This window comes from Neofelis nebulosa, chromosome 9 (assembly GCF_028018385.1).
Source record: "Neofelis nebulosa isolate mNeoNeb1 chromosome 9, mNeoNeb1.pri, whole genome shotgun sequence".
In the NCBI taxonomy this organism is placed as follows: domain Eukaryota; kingdom Metazoa; phylum Chordata; class Mammalia; order Carnivora; family Felidae; genus Neofelis; species Neofelis nebulosa.
In genome coordinates, this window is record NC_080790.1 from 862747 (window position 1) to 885977 (window position 23231).

Below are 23231 nucleotides of genomic sequence, written 5' to 3' on the forward strand. Positions count from 1 at the left end.
GTCTGGGTCCAGGGTCCCCTGTCTGGGGCTGGGAGTCTTGTGTCTGGGGCCAGGATCCCCTGTCTGGGGTTGGGAGTCTTGTGCCTGGGGTTAGAGTCCCCTGTCTGGGGCTGGGGGTCCTGTGTCTGGGGCTGGGGTTCCCGGGTCTGGGGCCAGGGTCCCCTGTCTGGGGCTGGAAGTCTTGTGTCTAGGGCCAGGGTCCCCTGTCTGAGGCCAGGTTCCTGTGTCTGGGTCCAGGGTCCCCTGTCTGGAGCCGGGGTCCCCTGTCTGGGGCTGGGAGTCTTGTTTCTGGGGCCAGAGTCCCCTGTCTGAGGCCAGGTTCCCCTGTCTGGGGCTGGGGCCAGGGTCCCCTGTCTGGAGCTGGGGGTCTTGTGTCTGGGGTCAGGGTCCCCTATCTGGGGCTGGGGCCAGGGTCCCCTGTCTGGGGCTGGGGGTCTTGTGTCTGGGGCTGGGGTTCCCGTGTCTGGGGCCAGAGTCCCCTGTCTGGGGCTGGGAGTCTTGTGTCTGGGGCCAGGGTCCCCTGTCTAGAGCCGGAGTCCCCTGTCTGGGGCTGGGGTTCCCATGTCTGGAGCCAGGGTCCCCTGTCTGGGGGTCTGTGCAGCTATGCAGGCCAGTGTCTCAGCTTCTATGAAAAGCTGGATCCCCTCAAGTGCATGATGCCATCATGTGGTTAAAAAACACACTGGCAGGTCTAAACACAGCTTTTTTATATTAAAGTTACATGTCAGATACCTTTATATGTGCGTTCGGGTATCTCTAACGTACACGTTGCAGACGTGTGTGACTTTTGTGTCCCAATACCGGGTCCTTCTCTTGCTGGCTGTCGGCCTGAGGCCAGCTGCTCTGGTCTCATGGGCATAATTGCAGAATTTATCCCCTGAGTCTTTGTGAGGAATTACTGAGAAGAAAGTAGTACTTAGCACAGCGCCTGCCACACTGTTTTCACCCAGGAAGCCCTGCCCGTTTGTGCTTATTATTAACAAATGGAACACAGAGGTGGCCCACTGGATGACAGCAAGGGGGACAACTGAGCGAGAATTTGGCTGTTTTTCGCCAAGGCCTCAGCGTCGGGCCTTCCTGCCAGCTCCTGCTTCCACCTGGGGCCGCTTGATGCCACCCTGCAGGAGCCACCAGGCGAGGGCAGCTTCGGCACAGAGGCCAGCCCAGCCCCCCTGCTCCTGGGGCCCTGGCCCCCAGATGCCGTGGGCAGAGGGGTCGCACTGACCCCCTGTGGCCGGGGCTCCCAGGATGTGAGAGGCCAGGAAGGCCAGCTGCCGGCGACACCGATGGCACTTCGCGTTAGGGTGATTTCGGTTCGAGAACAAAGGGCGTGTGGCCGCGTCGTGCCCTGTGGTGGCTGGTTCTTGGCCCCGGGACCTCGCAGGGTTGCAGGCACGCAGCGCGGCTCGCTCACCGGCTGGAACACAGCAAAGGCATCTCAGGATCTGGGGGAGAAGGTGTATCTCACACAGTGTCGCACAGGCCCTGTCCCCTGGCTAAGCCCTGAGTCCGGCGAGCAGCGTGTGTATCAGCCTGACCTGCAGCCCACACAGTGCTGGCCGTGTGGTGCTCCACAGCGTCCGCTGAAGCCATCAGTGACGGCCGATGAACACGGCCACGAAAGAGTAACCAACCCCGAGTCTCCTCTTGTGCGCAGAGACCTCAGCGAACGAGACAGCCCTTCTCCGTCACAGCTGCTGTCTTTTTCCAAGCTCCCCGAGCCAACCAGCCGCGCCGTCTCCCGAGCGGCTGAGATCATGGAAGCTTCCGTGCAGGCCGTGAAGACAAGAGTCTACGGGAAGCTCAGGCGATCTCAGCCTCCCACCGGTGAGCTCCCCGAGGTGCCCCCCACCCGGAGCCATGGCCCCTGAGGAGCAGACCCCAGGGCTGGGCGGGGACTTCAAGGGTGCTTCTCACTCCGCTGCACACACATGGGGTCCCCGCTCACTCCCAGGACTGACACTTGGCTCTTAAATAAACAGGCTCAGGCAGACATCACATTGTGTCTGTGCTGGCCTGGGAGGTCACTGTTGCTCTGCCGTCTGAACTGAACCTGCCAAGGAGCTCAGCCTCCTGGGCGTCCCGCGTCATGGTGGAAGGAGTGTGGGGAGGTCCACAGACCTGGTTAGAACTCGGGGAGCTCCCAGGAGCTCAGGGGCCAGCAAGGACGGTGAGCCATTGCCTGTTACTGGTTCAGAGCCTTGGAGAACCAGGGTACTCGACCCTGAACTGGGCACCACACTGGCTGCCGGCTTGCCCGGCTGTTGGCAGAACAAAATAGACTTGGGCTCAAGCCGCATCAGGTGAAAGCACCCCGCGGGTGCAGGGCCCTGCGCTGATGGCCGTCGTGACCACGGGCACATTTGTGAGCCCTGGGGTGGGCAACTAGAAGGCAGGATTTTTAAGAAACAAACTTACCCAGACTTTTCCAGTGTGGTGCGGTGAGCTACTGGGTCCCTTAATCCGAACTGGCTGTAGACACTTAACCCGAAGTGGTTAGTTAGTCTCTACAACAAGACAGGCTTGGCTGAGTCGGGGCTCACCAGAATTCTCAGACAGTACACTTACCAGGTTCGACTGACTTCATGGCAGCCAAAGATTCTTCTGACGTGGTTTTGTGTCAAATCGTGGGACTGAGTGAGGGCTCTGAGGGCTGTAGGCCCCATCCCGTCCCCAGAGCCTTGCTCAGCCGCGGGGTGCAGGGGTATCAGGAGACGGGGCAGAGGGGTTTGGCCCAGGCCAACATACAGAACTAAAGAACCCATTAATTTAGGGAGTTTCCTATGGTTCCATTGTCAACAGCGTGGACAGGTGTAGACAGTGTAGAATGTGGGAAAAGTAACTGAGGCCACGTGGCCCCTGGGACCTCGTCAGCGCGCAGCGTCCACAGCTACGTGCAGGCGCCCTGCTTCCCGCTCTTTGCGCACGCTGGTTCCGTCCGTCAGCGCAGCTACGATCGTGGTTCTGTGCGGCGAGCTTGGTCACGCTCCCCACGCCAGAGCGCTTCCTGTTCTGAAGGCTCTGTGCTCACGTCGTAAGCCGCACACGTTCCCGTCGGCTGGGCAGAAAGCGTGGTCGGAGGGTCACTGAGCCGCAGGGACTGCTCGGCGCACGTTGATGGTCAGGAAGCTGGTGTCATTTCTCCCCAGTTTATACCAGCGTGCATTCCTCCTCGTGTTTCTCTGCTGATTACCTCAGCTTCACGGGTGTGTGGTTAGTCAGCTTATTAAGGCGTTATCTTGAAGATTTGTACAAACCATCTTGGAGAAGCGGCCAGTGATCCCTTCTGCGAGCAGACAACAAAGCAGTCCTTGCTTTGATTTGTTCAATAAGCAGCAACAGAATTGGGGAGAAAGTGAGTAAATAAGGGACAGGTTTCTGAGCCCCTAATCTAGAAAGATTCGGGAGAAGGGATCCAGAAATCAGTGCGCAGAGAAAAGAAGGTTCTGTGGATGGACACAGGGATGCTGCGGGCACACCTGACCAGGGCAGGCTTGGAGGAGGGACAAGGACTGCGCTTGACTGTCTTCCATCACCGCGAGGGTGTGACCGGCACGTCGGGGAGGTGACCCCACTAGGTGGCTTGTGTCTGGGGGCTTGGAGCTCTGACTGGCTTTCCTGAACGATCACAAAGCAAAAATAGGTTTTAATAGGCCACCTGCTGGCGGTGAGAGGCTCAAGGGGATTGTTGAGAGAGCGACTGGATTCACGGAGAAGGAAGCCCTTGCCCCAGCGCACAGCGTGGCTTCCATGTGAGCCCGAACACAGGGGTCACAGACACCCTGAGAGTGTGGGACAGTGCCCGCCGCATCGGTAGGCTTGCCGTGACAAACGCGTTGCTGCTTCTCCTCAGATGTCCTACCAGAAGACGTGCTGAGCACCATCGCGAACCTGTCCGGATGCCTGCCTCACATGCTGCCCCCCACGTGTCCAGACACCTGCCTGGCAAACAAGTACAGGCTCATCACGGGCGCCTGCACCAACAGGTATTTCCTTCCGGTTTTCTCGGCTGGATTCCGACACGATGAGCGGCCCTCCTGAGGGAGGTGGCAGACCACCCGGGGTCGTCTCCGCCTCTGAGCGCCGGATCTCTCTACCCTCCACCACCTCACCTGCCCACCCGTCCACGGGTGTCCCCTGGACGCCACCCCCATCCCATCTACCAGTGGCCCCTGAACCCGGCCCCCATCCTGTCCACGGGTGTCCCCTGGACGCCCCCCACCCTGTCCACCGGTGTCCCCTGGACACCTGCCTGCAGGACCGGTGAGGGGACGCCCAGCCCCTGGACAGCAGGGCCCACAGGAGGGCGGGGGAGAGAGTGGCACACAAGCACGGGGGACAGTGGCGTGGAGGGGAGAGAGCAGGGGAGAGTGTGACGGGGCTGGGGAGGCCCAGGAGCCACGGGTTCAGCTGAGACCAGAACCCAGAAGCACGAGGGCTGAGGGCGGTTCCGTCAGGCCTAGACGCAGGGCTGGGTCACGGGCGGAGGAGGAGAGCAGCCGCCAGGCACCGGAGGGCAGCACCGCTGCGGCCTGGCCCCGGGGTGGGGGCTGGGAGAAAACGGCCGTCAGCCATGCGTCCGTTCGTTCGTTCGTTTGCTGGTTCGTTCGTTCATTCCTTGTTTATTCAGAACACTTTGAGCGCCCAAAGAGCCAGGAGCTGTGACACATGCTGGGGGATGTGACAGCCTGGTCCTCACAGCTGACAAATGAGGCCACGGGCCCCAGTGGGTCCGGCGTAAACAGGAACAGCTCCCATTTTTAATACATGAAGGAAAGGAAACGGGGACACCCACGTGGCTGGTCAGGCGGGGGCCATGCACACGGGGCTGCTGTCGGAGGCAGAGGGTGATGCCCGTGACCCAAGCCATCAAGGACGACCAGATGCTCGGCGTCCCTCCCCCACTCTGCACGCCACTGAGGGCGTCCCTGGGCCCCCCACCCCGGTCCCCCCCCAGGAGGGCCTGGGCCTCTCGCCTCTGTCTCTGAGGCTCCTTCTGTGGAGGCAGGGCCCCCCTGGGGAGCCCTTGCCAGCTCCATCCGGGGGGTCTTGTCTAGCACCTCTCCTGGCACACCTCTTTCCTCCGTGACGCCCCAGCTCCTGCTGGTGCTGGCTTTGCCTGGGGTGCAGGCTGCGGAGGGCGGGAGCGTCTGTGACGCCCGGGCCGGTGAGTCCTCAGTGCACACGGGAGACACCGCTCATGGCTGCTCCGGGGTGCGTGTCTGTGCCGCAGAGACCAACACGCGTGTGCTCACACGGGCCCCGGGTCCCATCAGCTCCACAAGGCTTGTGCGGCCCCCCGGGCGTGATGCACACTGGGGTGTTCACACCTGGGGAGTAAACGCTTAGCAGCTATTTCTTTCTGATCCGTATCTTCTTAACTGGGAAAGCGTATTTTCCTTTTGGGTAGTTCTGGTTATTTCGCTGAGTTTCTACATCTTTTATCTCAGTTTCGAAAGCAGCTTTGTTGTCAGCAGGAAGCCGGGACTGCTGTTCCTTCGAGGTTCGCCGGTGGTCAGACTTCCCTACGAGGTGGCAGAGTTAAATCGCGGACGTGTTGGCCGTTACCAATGTCATGCTTCCCATTTGTCCTAAATTTCACCAGTGCTTCTTTCCGAGCTCTTGGGGTTGGCTTCCTGCTACGGTCTTTCCTCCACACTCGAACTCGGACACGCAGTGGGCGTTTTTGCTTCCCTTTTTCTTCCTTCACCAAGTCCCTTCTTATCCTATAGCTGCTGCCAGGCAGCGAACAGTGGTGCTCTGGGCCTACTGACGGCGGTGCGGTGGCCAGAGTGACCTGGGATTTAACCGTACAAATTCTAAGTCTCCACATGGTGGGTTTAAAAACTCTCCACTTGTACTGGTTTTCTTGCAGTGTAGACCTCACGTGTGTGGGGCATGGCTTCTAACCTTCCTTTTCCCTCTGCTGAGAATATCCCAACTGCTGGGCTGCGTCACGCGAAATCGGCCAGCCCAAGTGGAGAAGGATGTCTACGGTCTCTCTTCTGTTGGTGTGACCTCATCGGTGCCACAAGCATGTTGCTCACGAGGAATCGAGTGCACGCCCGTTCACCTGGCCCTTCTCTGCTCTCAGCTGGTCCTCGGGCTCCGGCAGCCACCTGGGTTCCCCGCGTGTGGCGGTGTGGGCATGGGTGCTACTTGTGTCTCCTACGGTAAATCCAAACGTGACACGTAGGACGTCAGAAATTCACACACGTGCTGGCGGTTCTGGCTGCTGCGTGTAGCGGGACCACCTTGATGACTCTCGGAGGCAGTCCTGGCTCTACTTCTGTATCCATAAAATGGGAATGATACCGGCAGGGCTGATTTTGAGAGACGCGTTTCTAGAGGTCCCTGCATGCAGTCTACAAGCTCGAGGACAGTAGGTGTTGCCCTGATTGTTACCATGAAATGACCGTTCCACATGTGACCAGTTGGCTCTGGCCGAGGGCACCAGCTACAGAGGGCCAGAAACATCCTTCAACGTGAATTTTCCCGAGAGCAGGGGGGAGGCCCCTACGATCAGGCAGCTGTGACGTATACTGCTTCTCAAGGTGACAGTGACACTCTTCACGGCTCAGGCTTGGTTAACGTCAAGTTAAAGATGACAGCCAGTAAACCTGGCCCTCAGCCTCTCTAACCATCCGGCAGAGGCGTGGAGATTGCAGACGACGTTTCCATCCACACGGTGACAGAGACACAGCCCGTTACTGGATTCGTCTGCTTAATTCCCAGGCCTGCCTGATGTGCGTCCTACACACGGACATACAGAGAGGTTGGGATCAGGTTTGCAGGTCGTCATCCTACCAAAGGCTGGCATGCCAGTCTCCTTTACGTGGTAATTCTGCACCAAGCTTCGTCCGTGGAGACTTTCTCTCCTCAAAACCCATGAATTCATAGAGGAAACCATAAACTCTGAAGGCGAAACTTGACACATACATTGAAATTATAGGAAGAACCCCCAAACGTACCTAGGTTTAGTATATATTCTGGTATATATATAATTCTCTGTATTAATTTGCCAAAAAAAGTTGTCAAAAACCAAATTAAGTGTCGGATCTGGCTTGCCAACATATGTGGCTATACGAACACCAGGCATCTGAAGACTCACGTCCCCAGGGCCCATTTGCTTTGGGGTCATTTTCACACTCACTTTTTCTTCCCCTTTGTGTTTGGGCCGAAGGCACGAAATTACCCGGTGGAAGTGAAACCTTGAGGGTCTCAGTGCAACTGAGGGAGCTGTTCGTGTCACCTTCACACCATCCTCTCCCTCAAACGCCTGCATTTATCTGCTTGAAACCAGCTGTTAGATGGGTCAGCGCCCACGCTGTCCTCAGATCCTTTACTGATATTGACACTTGAATCCAAACAAACCCGAAACGGAACAGCACCCCTGACAGGCACAGGCCACCCCCCGAGGCCCCACGGACGCTTGTTAGTCTTTAAGGAAAAGTAGACGGTGCTGGTGTTGGTTTCTTGATGAAGTATCGAGGAACACAACATGGGCACAGATGTCTCCACGATAAGTAAGGTCTCCAGAGTTTGGAGAACACATTGAGCACGTACCCATTACGGAAAAGCCTGTTCCTCCGGGAGGGTTCAGTCGTGCCCCCTCCACGGCCCATCTCTCACGCTCACGGGTCTTTGCTGCCGCCGATCGGGGAGCTCCAGCAGGGGCCCCCCGCACCGCAGGCCGAGATGGTCATGCTTCCAGGCCGGCCGGCAGGGCACCAGGCCACATGGGGTGTAGGTCAAGTGCACACCCTTGCTGAGTGTCCACAAAGGCACGTGAGTGCCCCCTGGGTGGTCTCGATAGCCCACAAGCTACTGAAATAGAAAAATCACTCGGCACAAACATCGCAACCTAAGAAGTTAACATCTCATTCACATCTTCTTTCTGCCCTTTGCTTCGCTGGATTATTTGTTTTTCGGGTGGGAGTTTGGTGAGTTCTTTATAGATTGTGGATGCTAGCCCTTTGTCCAATATGCCATTTGCAAATATCTTTTCCCATTCCGTTGGTTGCCTTTTAGTTTTGTTGATTGTTTCCTTTGCAGTGCAGAAGCTTTTTGTCTTCATGAGGTCCCAATAGTTCATTTTTGCTTTTAATTCCCGTGCCTTTGAAGATGTGTCAAATAAGAAATTGCTGCGGCTGAGGTCAGAGAGGTTTTTTCCTGCTTTCTGCTCTAGGGTTTTGATGGTTTCCTGTCTCACATTCAGGTCCTTTATCCATTTTGAGTTTATTTTTGTGAATGGTGTAAGAAAGTGGTCTAGTTTCATCCTTCTGGATGTTGCTGTCCAGTTCTCCCAGCACCATTTGTTAAAGAGACCGTCTTTTTTCCATTGGGTATTCTTTCCTGCTTTGTCGAAGATTAGTTGGCCATACTTTTGTGGGTCCAATTCTGGAGTCTCTATTCTATTCCATTGGTCTATGTGTCTGTTTTTGTGCCAATACCACGCTGTCTTGATGATTACAGCTTTGTAGTAGAGGCCAAAGTCTGGGATTGTGATGCCTCCCACTTTGGTTTTCTTCTTCAATATTACTTTGGCTATTTGGGGTCTTTTGTGGTTCCATACAGTTTTTAGGATCTGACCAACAGGCACACGAAAAGATACTCAACGTCATTCCTCATCAGGGAAATACAAATCAAAGCCACACTGAGATACCACCTCACGCCGGTCAGAGTGGCTAAAATGAACAAGTCAGGAGACTGTAGATTCTAGCGAGGATGTGGAGAAACGGTAACCCTCGTGCACTGTTGGTGGGAATGCAAACTGGTGCAGCCGCTCTGGAAAACAGTGTGGTTTCCTCAAAAAATTAAAAATAGAACTACCCTAAGACCCAGCAGTAGCACTGCTAGGAATTTACCCAAGGGACACAGGAGTGCTGATGCAAAGGGGCCCTTATACCCCAATGTTTATAGTGGCACTTTCAACCATAGCCAAAGTATGGAAAGAGCCTAAATGTCCATCAACTGATGAATGGATAAAGAAGATGTGGTTTATGTATACAATGGAATACTACGTGGCAATGAGAAAGAATGAAATCTGGCCATTTGTAGCAATGTGGATGGAACTGGAGGGTATTATGCTAAGTGAAATAAATCAGGCAGAGAAGGACAGATATCCTATGTTTTCACTCATATGCGGATCCTGAGAAACTTAACAGGGGGGAGGGGAAGGGGGGAAAAAGTTACAGAGAGGGAAGGAGGCAAACCATAAGAGACTCCTAAATACTGAGAATAAACCAAGGGTTGATGGGGGCTGGGGGAGAGGGGAAAGTGGGTGATGGGCATTGAGGAGGGCACCTGTTGGGATGAGCACTGGGTGTTGTATGGAAACCAATTTGACAATAAATTATAAAAAAAAAATCTCATTTGCAACTGATTGAAAGAGCACCCCTCCAAGCCATTCTTCATGGGATTCCAGTAAAGAGAAACCAACTGTAACAAATCTGACACCTTATTGGAGAGCACACCAATCTCCCCACGCTGACTTATGGCAGCTAATTAAACGCATTGCTGTCCCGTGTCGCTCTGCAAATTGAACCACTCCAGTGTGCTGGAGATCAACGAAGGACTGATAATCAAATTATCCCCACCCACTGTCCCTGCAGACACACAAAAGTGCCCATCCCACCTCCTGCTAGGTGCTCCCGAGGGTTCCCGGGTAAGGCAGCCGCGATGCGATGGATGCAATAAAACCCTTTTCCCTAAGTCAGGAGCCATGTGGCACCATCAGGAGAAGCTGTGTTCAGTCTGTCCTTCGAATGTGCTGACTCCACTGCCCAGATCAGAAACCACTCGCAGGAGCTCCCGGTTCTCTTCCCTCTTAGAGCATCGGAATCAGTCACATTTATGTCAGAATGATCCACATACATGATGTCCTTAATAATGATAATTGTGTCACAACACAACTAATTTTTAAATACGTCTATTTCTCAACACTCCACAAACTAAAAAAACCACTCAGCATGTCATGAGTCTCTTAGACTTTGCTACTTAGGTGCTCCAAGTGCCTACACATCGGATGCACGAAAGGATCGTTGAAGTCTAGTCCCAATGTTTGCCCACTCAGGTCCTTCTGCCGTGTGACCTCCTGAGCCAGACACTTGCCTACTGCCTTCAAACGGCCACCTTGCTCATTTCTCTTGCAGAGAGCACCACGGGGCCGCCCCAGATGCCGAGTGCCCCCACGTGGATTTGGCTGGTAAATGCCAAGGGAGCATGAACAATTTTATACCCAAATTAGCCATTAAAAAACAAAGAACAGATTTTTCTGTAACAGAAAATTCCCATTCCTTTTTGCTCTTTCAACCAGTGTTTCCATTCTAATTCATCTATCACTTTTCCCCAGATGTAGGCTATCTCATGATTCGAAGCCTCACATTTGTTTCCGCAGAGACCATCCCAGGTGGGGAGCCTCCAACACAGCCCTGGCCAGGTGGCTGCCCCCCGCCTACGAAGACGGCATCAGCGAGGCCAGGGGGTGGAACCCCCACGTCCTGTACAACGGCTTTCCACTGCCCCCCGTACGTAGCTCACCGCGCTGTGTCCCCACGATGCTCCCCGGCCACCCGCCACCTCGGAGGAAGCCAGCCTCCTCAGGGCAGTGGGCTCGGAGAGTCCCCCTCCACCCTCACAACCCCTGTGCTCCAGGGCACAGAGAGACCACCAGCCAGTCACCAGCCAGGGAGCACAACAAGGCAGATTTAAGCTAAAGGTCCTCTAACTCTCTGCTCGACACCTCATTTCAGTATTTGAAAGAAATCCTCTATGCATGGGCAGAGGAGGAGGTGTATTCAAAGATTCTTAAAGTTACGTAATTCACTCATTCATGCAAAACCATAGATGGTTGCCGCTTTACTCCCAGAGGCAAATTATTTGCTAAGCAAACTCATATCCAATCCACTGATCAATGTGGTTAAAAAAATGGATATTTGACCCTCCATTTGACTACTTGCTTCCATGAACAAACCAATCTGCTTGGTCCTGTCCTGTATGGGACAGTGGAATTCTCCAGAAACATAAAAGGGACGCCCTGTTTAGTGTGAGAAGTCAGGATCTGACCATGCCAGCTTGGGGACCGCCACCCCGTCCCCAGGCTCCCCTACGGAAACCAACAGCTTCCCTGGGAGGTCTTCCGTTGTCTGACAGGCAGGAGGACAGGAGCCGCCTGGTGTCAGAGCCCCACCGTGGGCTCCCTGTGGTTGGAACAGGCCCCTCTGGGTGTGCTAACCCGTACTTTTCTGCAGGTCACTTGCAGCCTCCATTCAGCTGCCTGGGTAATGAGGTAGTAACACCTTTCCTGTCCTGCACTAGCTGCCAGACCTGTTGGAGCCCTGAGGCTTTCTGAACTCTCAGTGTTAAGGGCAACCCCACCAGAATTATACAGCTACTCAGGTCAGAGCTCAGGTACCTTTAAGGGCACGTATTAGTTTCCTGCGGCTGCTGTAACAAGTTAGCACAATTTTAGTGGCTTAAACTACACAAAGTTACAGAAGTCTGACATGGGTCTCACTGGCCTCCAATCCAGGTGTGGGCTGGGCTTCATTCCTCCTGGAGGCTGGGAATCCGCTTCTTGGCCCCCTGGCTACCAGGGACACTGCCTCCTTGGCTCTTGCCCCCCAAAAGCTGCATCCCCTCTGCCTACAGTCAGGAGAAGCTCTCCGATTTTAAGAACCATGTGATTGCATCGGATCCACTTGGAAACCCAGGGTAGCCCCCTGTCTTGAGGTCCTTAGAGTAATCACATCCACAAAGGTGTCAAGGCCTGGGGAACAGCCCTCCGTGGCCCTGTCCTCTGAGTCATGACCTCTGTCACACCAATGGCTAGATGTGTAATAAATTACCTAATTTAATCCCCACAATGATCCTGAAATATCAACATTTCATACTGACATACAGATAATGAAACTAAGACTCAGGGCAGTTAACTAAGGCCCCCCAATCACCACAAACCAATGCATTATGCTGAGGGCAGCCTGGATATGTCCACCCACCCTAATGCCACAGACACGAACAGCCATCCGTGAATGGGTGCAGCCTCCTGTCCTGTGAACGAGCACGGCCCTATGACCCTCAGGGTCCCCCAGTGTCCTCTTTCTCTGCCGATGGCCTTCCCACATGACAAGCTGGTCTCTTTCGCCCAGGTCCGGGAGGTGACAAGGCAAGTTATTCGAGTTTCCAATGAGGCCGTCACGGAAGATGACCAATATTCTGATCTCCTGATGGTGTGGGGCCAATATATTGATCACGACATCGCATTCACCCCTCAGAGCACCAGGAAAGTTGCATCTGAGGGAGAAGCTGATTGCCAGTTGACCTGCAAAAACCAAGACCCGTGTTTTCCCATACAGGTGCAAATTTAAACTTCTTCACATTGGTTACAAAAGTAATAGATGTCGTTTAAAAAGTCAAACAGAAGTGTAAAATGAAAGGTCAAAACCTATGGATGCGGCCAGAAATTGCCTGTGCATGTATGTACATAACGTGTCCTTATGTGCGTACAGGAGCCTCACGCACAGCTCGTGTGTCGCACTACGTGCGTTGCTCCCAACTTGGTGTGGGTCTCCGAGCAGTAGTTATAGTTCTCCCCGTGTCATTAAGTGGACAGAAACGTGATTGTTTTAAGACTTCGACAGTCCTGCAGTGTGCGTCATAACTTACTAACGATTAGCTTCTTCATGAGCATTTAGGTGGTTTTAAGCTTTGTTGTTTTAAAATGCTGTCGCAAATAACAAAGCGGGCGCACACCTGGACATAGAGCCTGGGGCACGCATGCGCACCTAGCGGGCACGTCGGCAGGGCTAACGGTGCAGAGCTGGGGGAGCACAGAATGCGCCCACAGATACTACAAATCTGGTCTCTGTAAATATTGTGCTAATTTCCTCTCTTACTAGCAAGGGAACAGACAGTTCAGGTAAGGGTTTAATCACTTCTCTTTGGAAAACATCCTCAAAGGTCGGGGGTAGGGGGAGCACTTTCTACCCAAGAGCAGACTGTCTGGGCCGCGTCCCCTAGGTACCACACACCTTCCTGGAGCAGCCACTCCGGGCCACGCTGTGCCCGAGCTTGGTGGGAGGTCCAGATAAGAGAACCAGAAGTTAGGACCCTTTGGGCGTCTGCAGAGGAGGCCTCAACAGGCTAGGCATCTAAACAAAACAGACCAAAAGGAAAGATTGTGGAGAAGGGGTGAAAGGGCACCATGGGGCGTGCACCAATCACAGCTAAGGAAACTCCAGCCTCCTCCGAATGTCCTGACCCTGGCAGGAAGGGGGAGCTGGAGGGGGACAAGTGGGCGGGGCAGGAGACAGGAGTGGGCGGGGCAGACAGCGGCACCGGTGCCCTAGGGTCCCGGCCCCCCCCCCGAAAGCTTTCAGGGTGTCTGCAGAGGCCCAGTGACCCGGTTTCCCCTTTCCCGGCAGCTACCCACCAACGGCTCGGGGACCTCAGGCCGGTCCTGTTTGCCATTTTACCGCTCCTCCGCGGCCTGTGGCACCGGTATCCAAGGCGCCTTCTTTGGCAACCTGACCTCGGCGAACCCGCGACAGCAGATGAACGGGCTGACCTCTTTCCTGGACGCGTCCACCGTGTACGGCAGCTCCCCGGCCTTGGAGAAGCAGCTGCGCAACTGGACCAGTGCGGAGGGGCTGCTCCGGGTCAACACGCGCCACTGGGACGCCGGCCGCGCCTACCTGCCCTTCGCGCGGCCACCTGGGCCCACGGGCTGCACGCCCGAGCCCGGGACCCGCGGGACGGCCCAGGCGCCTTGCTTCCTGGCCGGGGACGGCCGTGCCAGCGAGGTCCCCGCCCTGACGGCCCTGCACACACTGTGGCTGCGGGAGCACAACCGCCTGGCCGTGGCGCTCAAGGCCCTCAACGCGCACTGGAGCGCAAACACCGCCTACCAGGAGGCGCGCAAGGTGGTGGGCGCCTTGCACCAGGTGTGAGAGGTCACTGGGACGCCCTGTGCTAGCGTGAGCAGCGGGAGCGGGGCGGGAGGCAGGGAGCACGGGAGCCCCGTGGTGCAGGAGCAGAGCTCCGGAAGGAGCTGCGTGCTTGTGCAAGCTGGGGGAGCCCCGTGGTGCGGGGAGGGGTGGGGGGTAGAGGGCGGGAGCCCCGTGGTGCAGGAGTAGAGCTCCGGAAGGAGCTGCGTGCTTGTGTAAGCGGGAGGGGGGGGTGGGGGGGTGGGAAGCCCCGTGGTGCGGGGGCGGGGGGTAGAGGGCAGGAGCCCCCTGGTGCAGGGGGCGGGGTAAGAAGAGCGCGGGAGACCCGGTGCTGTGGAGGTGGTGCTGGAGGGTGGAGGGTGGAGGGTGGGAACCTGATGACCACGCTTACATGGACCGCAGGCGGTGGAGGGCAGCTCACCTCCAAGTCACATTCACGATTCACAGAGGGGAACACGCAGTCGGCGAAATAAAAGAAGTGATAACCACGTAGGGCCTGTGAAGGGGCGTTTAGGCAGATTTGGGGGACGGCAATGTAATGTGACCCGGAAACCCGCCACCGTCTTATGGCAAAGTCAAACAGCACGTCAGACACGCTCTCACCTTGAACAAAGTGGCCTCCGACGCAGGCGCGGTCTAGCAGTTCTCAGACAGGGTCCCGTCGGGGGCGTCCCGGCCCCCGCTCTGCCATGGCGCGTGTCCCCTTGTTTTCTGTGTCGTGTCGTGTCTGTGCCCCTTCCCCGAACGCACGCTCCGCGGGGACAGACGGTGTGTTTCCCAGCTGTCCCGTATGAGCAGGGGTCCAGGTCCAAGGGCAAGAACGAAGCAGAGCCCCGCCCATCACCCCGGAGCCCCTCCCTGCGGCTGCCCAGGACGTTACAACATTTCTGAGGCTCACATTTCACTTTCAAATTTCCTTCTGTTTTCTTCAGTCAATAGCTTTTCTTCGGGGTTTTTACAAATGCCTTGGAAACCTTAAAATACTGATAGGTTGCATTGAAAGAGTTGGTAAAACCCTTGCAGGGGCATGGGCTGCGTCCTGGCGGCCCCTCAGCCCCGGGACAGACAGCCCTGTGCAGGGTGGGGGGGCGTGTGCCCTGCCCCAGGTCGAGGAAGGGGCTCCCACAGGGGAACCTACAGGTGTAGAACAAACAAACAAAAACCTTGTGGAGAAGTCACTTTGAGGCCTTACTGCAGGGCAGGGTGAGCTGAGACCTGGTCCATCAGGGGGCTGCACCTGTCTCTCCGCTGGGTCCCGTGATCATGAAGGGCACCTGGGGAGGGTCACAGGCCGCGTCAGTCCTGTCCCCTTAGACAGAGCGATGCATCTTCCAGGTTGGACCAAATTAGGACGAGGCCTCATTTACAAAACCCACACACGGGTTCGGCTCCTGTGGCGACCCCTGCCGGCCCCTTGCCTTCGTGCTTCTGTTACAACGAACTAACGACCTGACAGACACAATTCAGGGGGGGAAGGAGTGACAGGGTGTTTCTCTCGGCCTAAATTTTAACCGGCGAGAGCCCTTCAATCCCACGTAGCCCTCGTCTTGCGCGCCATTTCCTTCCCGCTTCCGGGCAGGGAGTCCAGCAGCGCCCCGGACCCTCTCTGTAAGTAACGTGTCTGCCACGTGGACACCACACCGCACACCCAGCACAGAAAACCATGGCTGTTTCCTGTTCTCACGGAAACTCCACGAAAGAGGTTCTCCAGATAAGGAAGCCGGTCCAGAGAGGCCCCCGGCCCTCCCAGAGTAGCACAACTAAGAAGGAGGAGGTGGGATTCGAACTCCCGGCTCTGAATCCTGAGCCTCTGGTCTCAGGTTCCGCAAAACGCCTGGACTTCTGACTTGCGCTCTGAGTTCAGGCGTCGCCGGAGTGCCCATGGGTGAAGCGTGGTGCAGTGCCACAGCCCCGGTGTCTGCGTGGTGTGCAGCCACGTTTTGTGTGGCCTTCCCTGCGGGGTGTCTGGGGATGTCGCTGACACGCGCCCCGTCCCGTAAATGCCAGAGCTGTGAGGTCGCTACTCGCATCCGTTCAGCTGGTTACCTGTTCCCTTGCCTGGATGGCACGTCCCTCCTGGAACACCTCTGCCCCCGGGCATGTGCAGGAGGAAGTCCTCCCCTGTCTCTGGACGTGGCCCCGGTCTGGCCCCCGGGCCCTGCTGGAGGCGCCCCGCTCAGAAACTCCTGTTTTCCCTTCTCCGTAGATCATCACCATGCGAGACTACATCCCCAAAGTCCTGGGCCCCGAGGCCTTCCAGCAGCACGTGGGCCCCTATGAGGGCTATGACCCCACCGTGGACCCCACCGTGTCCAACGTGTTTTCCACGGCCGCCTTCCGCTTTGGCCACGCCACGGTGCACCCGCTGGTGCGGCGGCTGGACGCTAGCTTCCGGGAGCACCCCGCGCTCCCCCCGCTGCGGCTGCAGGACGCCTTCTTCAGCCCCTGGAGGGTCCTCAAGGAAGGTGCGCCCCCTCCCGCAGGCTCCCCAGCACAAGCGCCCACAAACCCGTGGTGACGGCAGGCTTTCCGCTCCTAGCACATTTGGCCGAATTCTGTGTGGTTATCGGCCTTTATGGGGAAAGTCAACACCTCGAAGCTTTTTAAAGGCTCGACCGCTCATCAGAAAACCTCCTCCCGGATTCTGAAGCTCTTCAGAGTCCGCAGGGTGGCCACCTGAGGTGCAGCCCCCCTCCACCTAGTGTTTCAAAGCTCGTGTAGAAACCTCGTTAGCACACGTTCGTTACAAGTAACACCGTCCTCACTGGTGCACAACGTGAGAACGTCAGGACTGCCGGTTCCTTCTCTGGGTCCCCTTTGGGCCTGCAGCCTGCCCTCTACGCTCACCAGTCAGTCCCCTGGGGGGCCCGGCCAGGTGCCGACCCACCCACACGGCAGAACCCAAGCAGTACTGGGAAGCCCTCGGAGTCATGTGAAGGGAATTCGAGAAGGGCTCATCCGTTAAGGACAAGCAGAGCTGGCCATCGGAGATGCCGTGGTTTTCCCAGGACTCATGAGACAATCTCGGCCTCTTCCGTGTATTTTACAGGCGGTTTGGACCCCCTCGTGAGGGGCCTTCTCTCGAGACCAGCCAAGCTGCAGGTACAGGACCAGCTGATGAACGAGGAGCTGACAGAGAGGCTGTTCGTGCTGGGGAGCTCGGGCATGCTGGACCTGGCGTCCATCAACCTGCAGCGGGGCCGGGACCACGGCCTGCCAGGTCTGCCTGCTCCCGGCTCCTCCCCGGGCTCCTCGTTGGGCTCCTCCCTGGGCTCTTCCTTGGGCTCACCTCCTCAGACTCATTTCCCCAGGCTCCTCCCCCGACTCTCCTTGGGCTCTTCCCTGGGTTCCTCCTTGGGCTCACCTCCCCAGACTCACTTCCCCGGGCTCCTCCCTGGCTCACCTCCCACCTGGGCCTGTCTTCTCAGAAGTAAATGCGTTGCCAACCTTTGTTCAGTCTCTAAGAAATGGGCTTTCCAGGTACCCTCATTCATCCACTGGGAGCTCATTCAGCTTGCTCAGAGGGCAGGCCCGCAGGGCGCCCGGGGCCTCCCAGTGGGTCAGGAGCAGGGGGTTTAAAAAGAGGAAGAGGGAGATGGTCTGGCCTCCCAGCAGCCCACACGAGGCACAGCTCCAGGGGAGTCAGAGGCGGCTGTCCTGCCCGCCCCCTCCCTGTCACCGTCCCAATCAGCACACAGCCTTCTGCTGCCTCCAGGCCGTCTCACCCCAGCAGTCTGATTCCCTGGCCACTGTGTGGGTGGGAACCCTCTTCCCGGGAGGCTCCTAGCTCCCCACCCCCACCTGCCGTGCCCACTCAGGCCCCGTCACCCTTACCTGTCCCAACCCTCGCCGCCCCAGCCCTGAGACCCTCTGGGATGCCCTCCATGGCCTTTCCTCTGGGGTGCCCACAGTTGGGCTGTCTGGCCAGCCTTTGGTAGCCACACGAGGCCCCTGCCGCCTGCCACCCAGTCTCTGTGTGTAGACACGCCTCCCCTGGTGCCTGGGGAGCCCCTCCGGGTCAGGGGCTACGCCTCACGTGTCCCCTCTCTGCGTGTGTTGGGGACTCACAGACCGGCCGTGGGAAACCAGGCCTGCCTGCTCAGAGCCCCCCACACGTGTCCCCTCTTACCTCCCCCTCAAAGGCCGGGGAGGTGAGTTATGATCACGGTAAAACGTGGCGTCTGGGGTCTGGCATTGTTGTGCCTCCCGCTGGGTTTATGAACTAACCCTTCAGGAAGGCCCCGACGTCGGTGCCGGAACATTCCGGCACGTCGGGTGGTGGGGTGGGTTCTCTGTAGCCAGGCGTCCTGGACAGGACCGGTGAGCGGTGGCTGCGGTGAGGCAGGCGGGGCGGACGCTACAGCCCCTCCCCCTGCAGGCTACAACGCGTGGAGGCGGTTCTGCGGCCTGCCCGCACTGGAGACCCACGCCCACCTGCGCACGGCCACTGCCAACGCCAGCATCGCGGGCCGGATGATGGACCTGTATGGTCACCCGGACAACATCGACGTCTGGCTGGGCGGCTTGGCGGAGACCTTCCTCCCCCGGGCGCGCACGGGGCCGCTGTTCGCCTGCCTCATCGGGAGACAGATGAAGGCCCTGAGGGACGGAGACCGGTGGGTGCACCCGACCGGGCCCTCGTGCGGGAGGCGGCCCCGGGTCACCCCAGACGGGGCTCATGCAGGCCAGCACCCTGTGAGCTGCTGTGGATGCGTCCCAACCGCCCGGCCTCACGTGTGAGCAGGTTTCGCGTGGAGAGCGCGTGTTTCTGGCACCGGAAGCCCGCCGTGGGGTGTTCTCTGACACGTCTGCCCAGTGGGGCAGACGGACGCTAACCCGGGCCTGAGGCACAGGCCCGCGAGGGCGCCCTCTGAAGGCTCAGCCTCGGCTCGGGCCCCGCGAGGACCCCGAGGGTCCTGGTTCTGGGCCTGGCATGGCGGGCATGAGGAGTCTGGAAGCACGCGGACCGCAACGGCCGCCCGGTCCCAGGCCCTCTCCTCTCGCGCAGGTTCTGGTGGGAGAGCAGCGGGGTGTTCACGGAGGCCCAGCGGCACCAGCTGGCCAGGCATTCCCTGTCCCGGGTCATCTGTGACAACACGGGTCTCCCCAGCGTGCCCCCTGACGCCTTCCTGGTCGGAAGATTCCCGAGGGACTTTGAGTCGTGCGAGAACATTCCAGGCCTGAACCTGGATGCGTGGAGGGAGGTCCTTCCTCAAGGTGACATAAAGCCCTTCTTAACTTCTGTCGTGGCACATGCATTATTTGCAAGGATGGGGGAGGTGGGCGCCCCACACGTGAGCTGCACATGGGACCCTCGAGTCGGGGTGGGCAGGCAGACAGGTGAGCGCATGGGCCTCGGGGGCACAAGTGTCCGCTGGGCCTCAGTGGTGCCGTCTGCAGAGCTCTGCCCAGTGCCAAGAAGCTGCATGGCCCGCTGGGCTGTGGCAGAAATGTCTCTGGCTGGAAGGTGGGAGGTGAGGGGGGTCAGGGGGGTGAGGGGTGAGGGGGTGAGGAGGAGGCAGGAGGTGAGAGCCCTGAGAGGCGCCAGGGGACAGGAAGGCTGGGTAGGCCTCCCAGGGAGGGGTTGATGCAGGAGGAAGGTGTGGGCACAGCGTCCTGGACGCCATCGCTGTGTCTGGTGACCAGGGAGCAGCGTGTCGAGGGGCAGCAGAGCCTGGGGGGGGACCTGGCCCAGAGCCGGCGTCCTGAGGCGGGTGGGCTTGGCTCTGAAGCCAGTGCTCCTGGTCGTGCGCGGCTGGACCATCCCATGGGACGTGGGGTCCGAGTGGCGGGCGGAGGCGGGGCGGAGCCGGCAGTGAGCGCTGAGGGCACCCGCCTTCTGTCCCTGTGCAGGTGACCCGTGTGGCCTCCAGGGCGGAGTGGACAACGGGGACTGGGCGCTGTGCGGCGAGCCCGGGCAGCGCGTGCTGGTGTTTTCCTGCCACCACGGGTTTCGGCTGCACGGCCCGGAGCAGGTGGCCTGCTCCCCCCGGGGCGGGCGCTTCCAGCCCCCCGTGTGCAGAGGTCAGTGCTCCTCAGCCCCCGCCTCACCCCCAAATCTGTGCCCGTCAGACCGGGAGTAAGCACAAGTGTGGCTTCTGGAAAGGCGCCTCTGAGCGTAACGACCCTCCCAGGTGGCAGGGAAATAAAGCGTCTCCTGGGTGGGGGGTGCCCTCGTGGACCGCTTTCTAGATGCGTCGCGACCGTCACATCGGCACGCGGGTATTAGGGACAAGTCAATGACTCACGGGAGAAGGTTCTAGAGCCACATTCTCGAGTGAAACTTGAAGGAGGGAGGTGCCTCCTCTCGGAACGCCCTGGGACACACTTGTCGCCCAGCTTGCGCACCTGGGCATGTGGGCGCCCCCAGGTCACCTCCCATCCGTTCGTCCAGCCTGGCTGCTGGCAGCGGTGCGGGGGGAGGGGCGCAAGCGCAGGTGAGGGTCCCCGAGCGGCCCTGCGGAGGAGCGGGCAGAATGGCCGTCTGCAGCGGATGCCTGTGTGTGGGTCCCTGAAGCCGGGGACTCTTGGTGACCGCAGGCCCGCTGGCTGAGAAGTGACCCACAAACTGTGCGTGCACCCCACCGGGCTGCAGCGGCCGGGGAAGTGATGCCGGAGGCACGCAGGCTCCACTCATTGGCCCACGACCTTGGCCACGACTGCCCTGGGAGGAGCCTGGTGACAGGCAGGGAGCCGCACGCGGGCTGCTTGTTAGGAGCTGCTGACGGCCCAGCGGGCACAGGGGTACAGCCACGCAGGTGTTTCAGTTCAGGAAGAGGAAAGCATTCTGGAGGTGGATGGAGGCCGCGAGAGCGAGCTTACGGCCACGGAAATGCTCAGCTAGAAGTGGTTCACGTTGCGGACGTTTTACCTTGGTGACGAAGATGCGGTTCCGGTCTCGGAGGCCAGCGGTGTCTTGTTCCGGAGGGCTGCGGTGGTCACACAAGAGAGACTGACGGAGACCGTGAGCGCCAAGGCCGGGCTGCTGTGCGGTCCTGTGCACCTGCTTGGCGAGGGCCAGGGTCTGGGAGGGGCTGCGATCTGGGACGGGTCGGGGTCCCCGGAGGGGCCCGGTGGCTGGCCCCAGAGTCGTGTCCAGGGAGAGCCCTGAGGAGCAGTCGCCAGAACAGGAGCAACCAGGTGAGACCCTGCCGGCTCGGGGGAGCGTATCGCCAGGCCCAGGGCTGGACCGGAAAACCCCCGTGCCCAGATTTGCACGAGCAGGGCGTGAGCGGCGAGGCTGGAGGACACCCCGCGCCTCATTGGACGTGGTCGGGGGGGAAGCCAGAGCTTTGCCCTCGAGGTTCACAGGAACCCACGGCCGTGGGTTACACCCTTTTTGCCTAAATACCTAGACGTTTTACGTGTGGATTCAGGCGGATTTTAGCCCTCGTGACCCCAGAGCTCTATTCCTGATGTCCCGCCTCACACCCATCGGGTGTTTCTTCTTCCTTAATCAGCCGTCTGCCCGGCGCATGCCTGGCTCATGCTGACCCCTAGCAGTGAATGTCACTCGGTTCTGAACCCCGGTGGGGTGAACCCGGCAGCCTTCGGGGGGCGTGGCCCGCCGTGTGGACACAATTCCTGGCTCACGGTCGCCCCCGGGCGCCCAGAGCTCCTGAGTCTGGACTTACCTGCCCGGATACCAAGACCCTGGTCGGGCGGGGCGGCTCTGAGAAGCCTGCTCCCGGTCTAATGATCCTGCCCCCCACTGGCCCGCGCCCCCGCTCACCCTGCCTGGGCCGCCTCAGTAGCTTTGTCATCTGCCCCCAAACCAAGGGCTTCTGTGACTCCGCGTTTGCAGAGGCGACCTGACCGAGGGGGGTCACCTGTCTCCGTGGCTTCTCCGTTCCGGTTAGTCACAGGCACAACGAAAGCACAGGCAGATGCCCAGCGTTACCAACATAGCGAGTCCAGAGCCGGTGGGTTGGATTTTGGTGCATCCACACCGGGAACACTCGTGCTGAATAAATTAGCAGTGTGTCCACTGACGTGAGATACTGTCCACAGATTCACCAGGTGAGATGCACATCACGCAGCAGCTGCACAGTGGGAACCCGCTTGGGGCGAGAGGAGCCTGTTTGTAAATACTTCCAATGCCTTCGTGAAGACGACGACTCATTAATCTCGGTTTCAAACTTGGCACAGTGAGACCGGACGAGGAAGGAGAGGGTGTTAACCTTTTATTTACACGACCTGTGTTTTGTCCTCCTGCGTTAACGATTAAGATACAACATCTTTAAACAAATTCCGGAAAACTCGACGCGGTGCAGCCAGTGGTAGAAATGTGCTATTTCTGTACGTGGTGTTTTTCACCTGATCTGTGCCCTGCACTGTGAGTTTCTAAGTCAAGGAAAAAACAGCCTTTGAACACAGTGCAGAGAGTGCTTTTCCTCGTGGGGTGAACTGATGTGAACGTCAGAGCCACCTCTGTCCTCAGTGAACCACGGCGGCCACGGCTGCAGGGAGGAAAGAAAGGCTTTCCTGAGGATGCGGTGCCCGGGTCAGACGAGACACGCACTCTCCTCGCCACTCAGCCCTACTTTTCCACCGGCCCATCCACACGAAAGGCTGGTGGAAAAAGCGAGCCTAGAAATTAACTGCAATGAGACTCTCGTGAGGGCTTCGAAGTCGGGAATCAAAGTGGACAAAACGCGGGGTGTCTGTGGCTCTTTGCTCTGTTGTTGCCCAGAGGGTGTGTGATCCATGAATACGAACCGTGGCTCCTGTGTCTACTGGACAGGGAGCCCCGGGTCAGCACCCTGAGCTCGGGAGGGGGAGACGCACCCGGGCAGGTAACGGTCCAGGAATCTAGGACTAGGCAAGCCTGAGACCAGTGTGGGTCTGTCCCACACGTTCCGTGGCTTCCCTGGGGCAGGGAGAGCAGAAGGTGCGGGTCCCCGACCTGGGCAAACATGTCCCTCGAGATGCACACCGCAGCCCTGACCCCTGGCCCCTTGGATGTGCATAATTACACCCGTTTACACATGGGAAGAGCCCAGCTGGGGGGAGCCCGCACCCTCGACCTCCGTGTCAGGAACAACCCCGCCCCGCACGCCCACCACACGGCCTGGTCGTGCCGGGCAGCGTGGTCACAGAGTGGCCGACCGGCTGTTGAGCTGACCTCACAGGTGGACGAGAAGAGAGCAGGTGCTCCCACAGAGGCTCCCCCGAGAGGGACACGCCCCACAGGGCACTAGGGGTTCTCGTATCCTCTAGGCAGCAGTCTGGGGGGCCTGCGTTGCGCCCAGGGTGAGGACCGGAGCTGGGGAGGGGACGCCACAG

At 58.5% G+C, this 23231-nt stretch overlaps 1 protein-coding gene across 1 annotated transcript in view; it reads left to right on the forward strand.

Moving 5' to 3' along the window:
• TPO (thyroid peroxidase) overlaps positions 1-23231 on the forward strand; it is a 38285-nt gene that overhangs the window by 11115 nt on the left and 3939 nt on the right. Inside the window, exons 3-12 of the mRNA XM_058682380.1 lie at positions 1658-1827; positions 3854-3986; positions 10400-10529; positions 12150-12356; positions 13425-13943; positions 16153-16411; positions 16996-17166; positions 18325-18562; positions 18955-19163; positions 19800-19970. Of these exons, the coding sequence (XP_058538363.1) occupies positions 1658-1827; positions 3854-3986; positions 10400-10529; positions 12150-12356; positions 13425-13943; positions 16153-16411; positions 16996-17166; positions 18325-18562; positions 18955-19163; positions 19800-19970 (2207 nt within the window). The remainder of the gene's footprint in view (positions 1-1657; positions 1828-3853; positions 3987-10399; positions 10530-12149; positions 12357-13424; positions 13944-16152; positions 16412-16995; positions 17167-18324; positions 18563-18954; positions 19164-19799; positions 19971-23231) is intronic.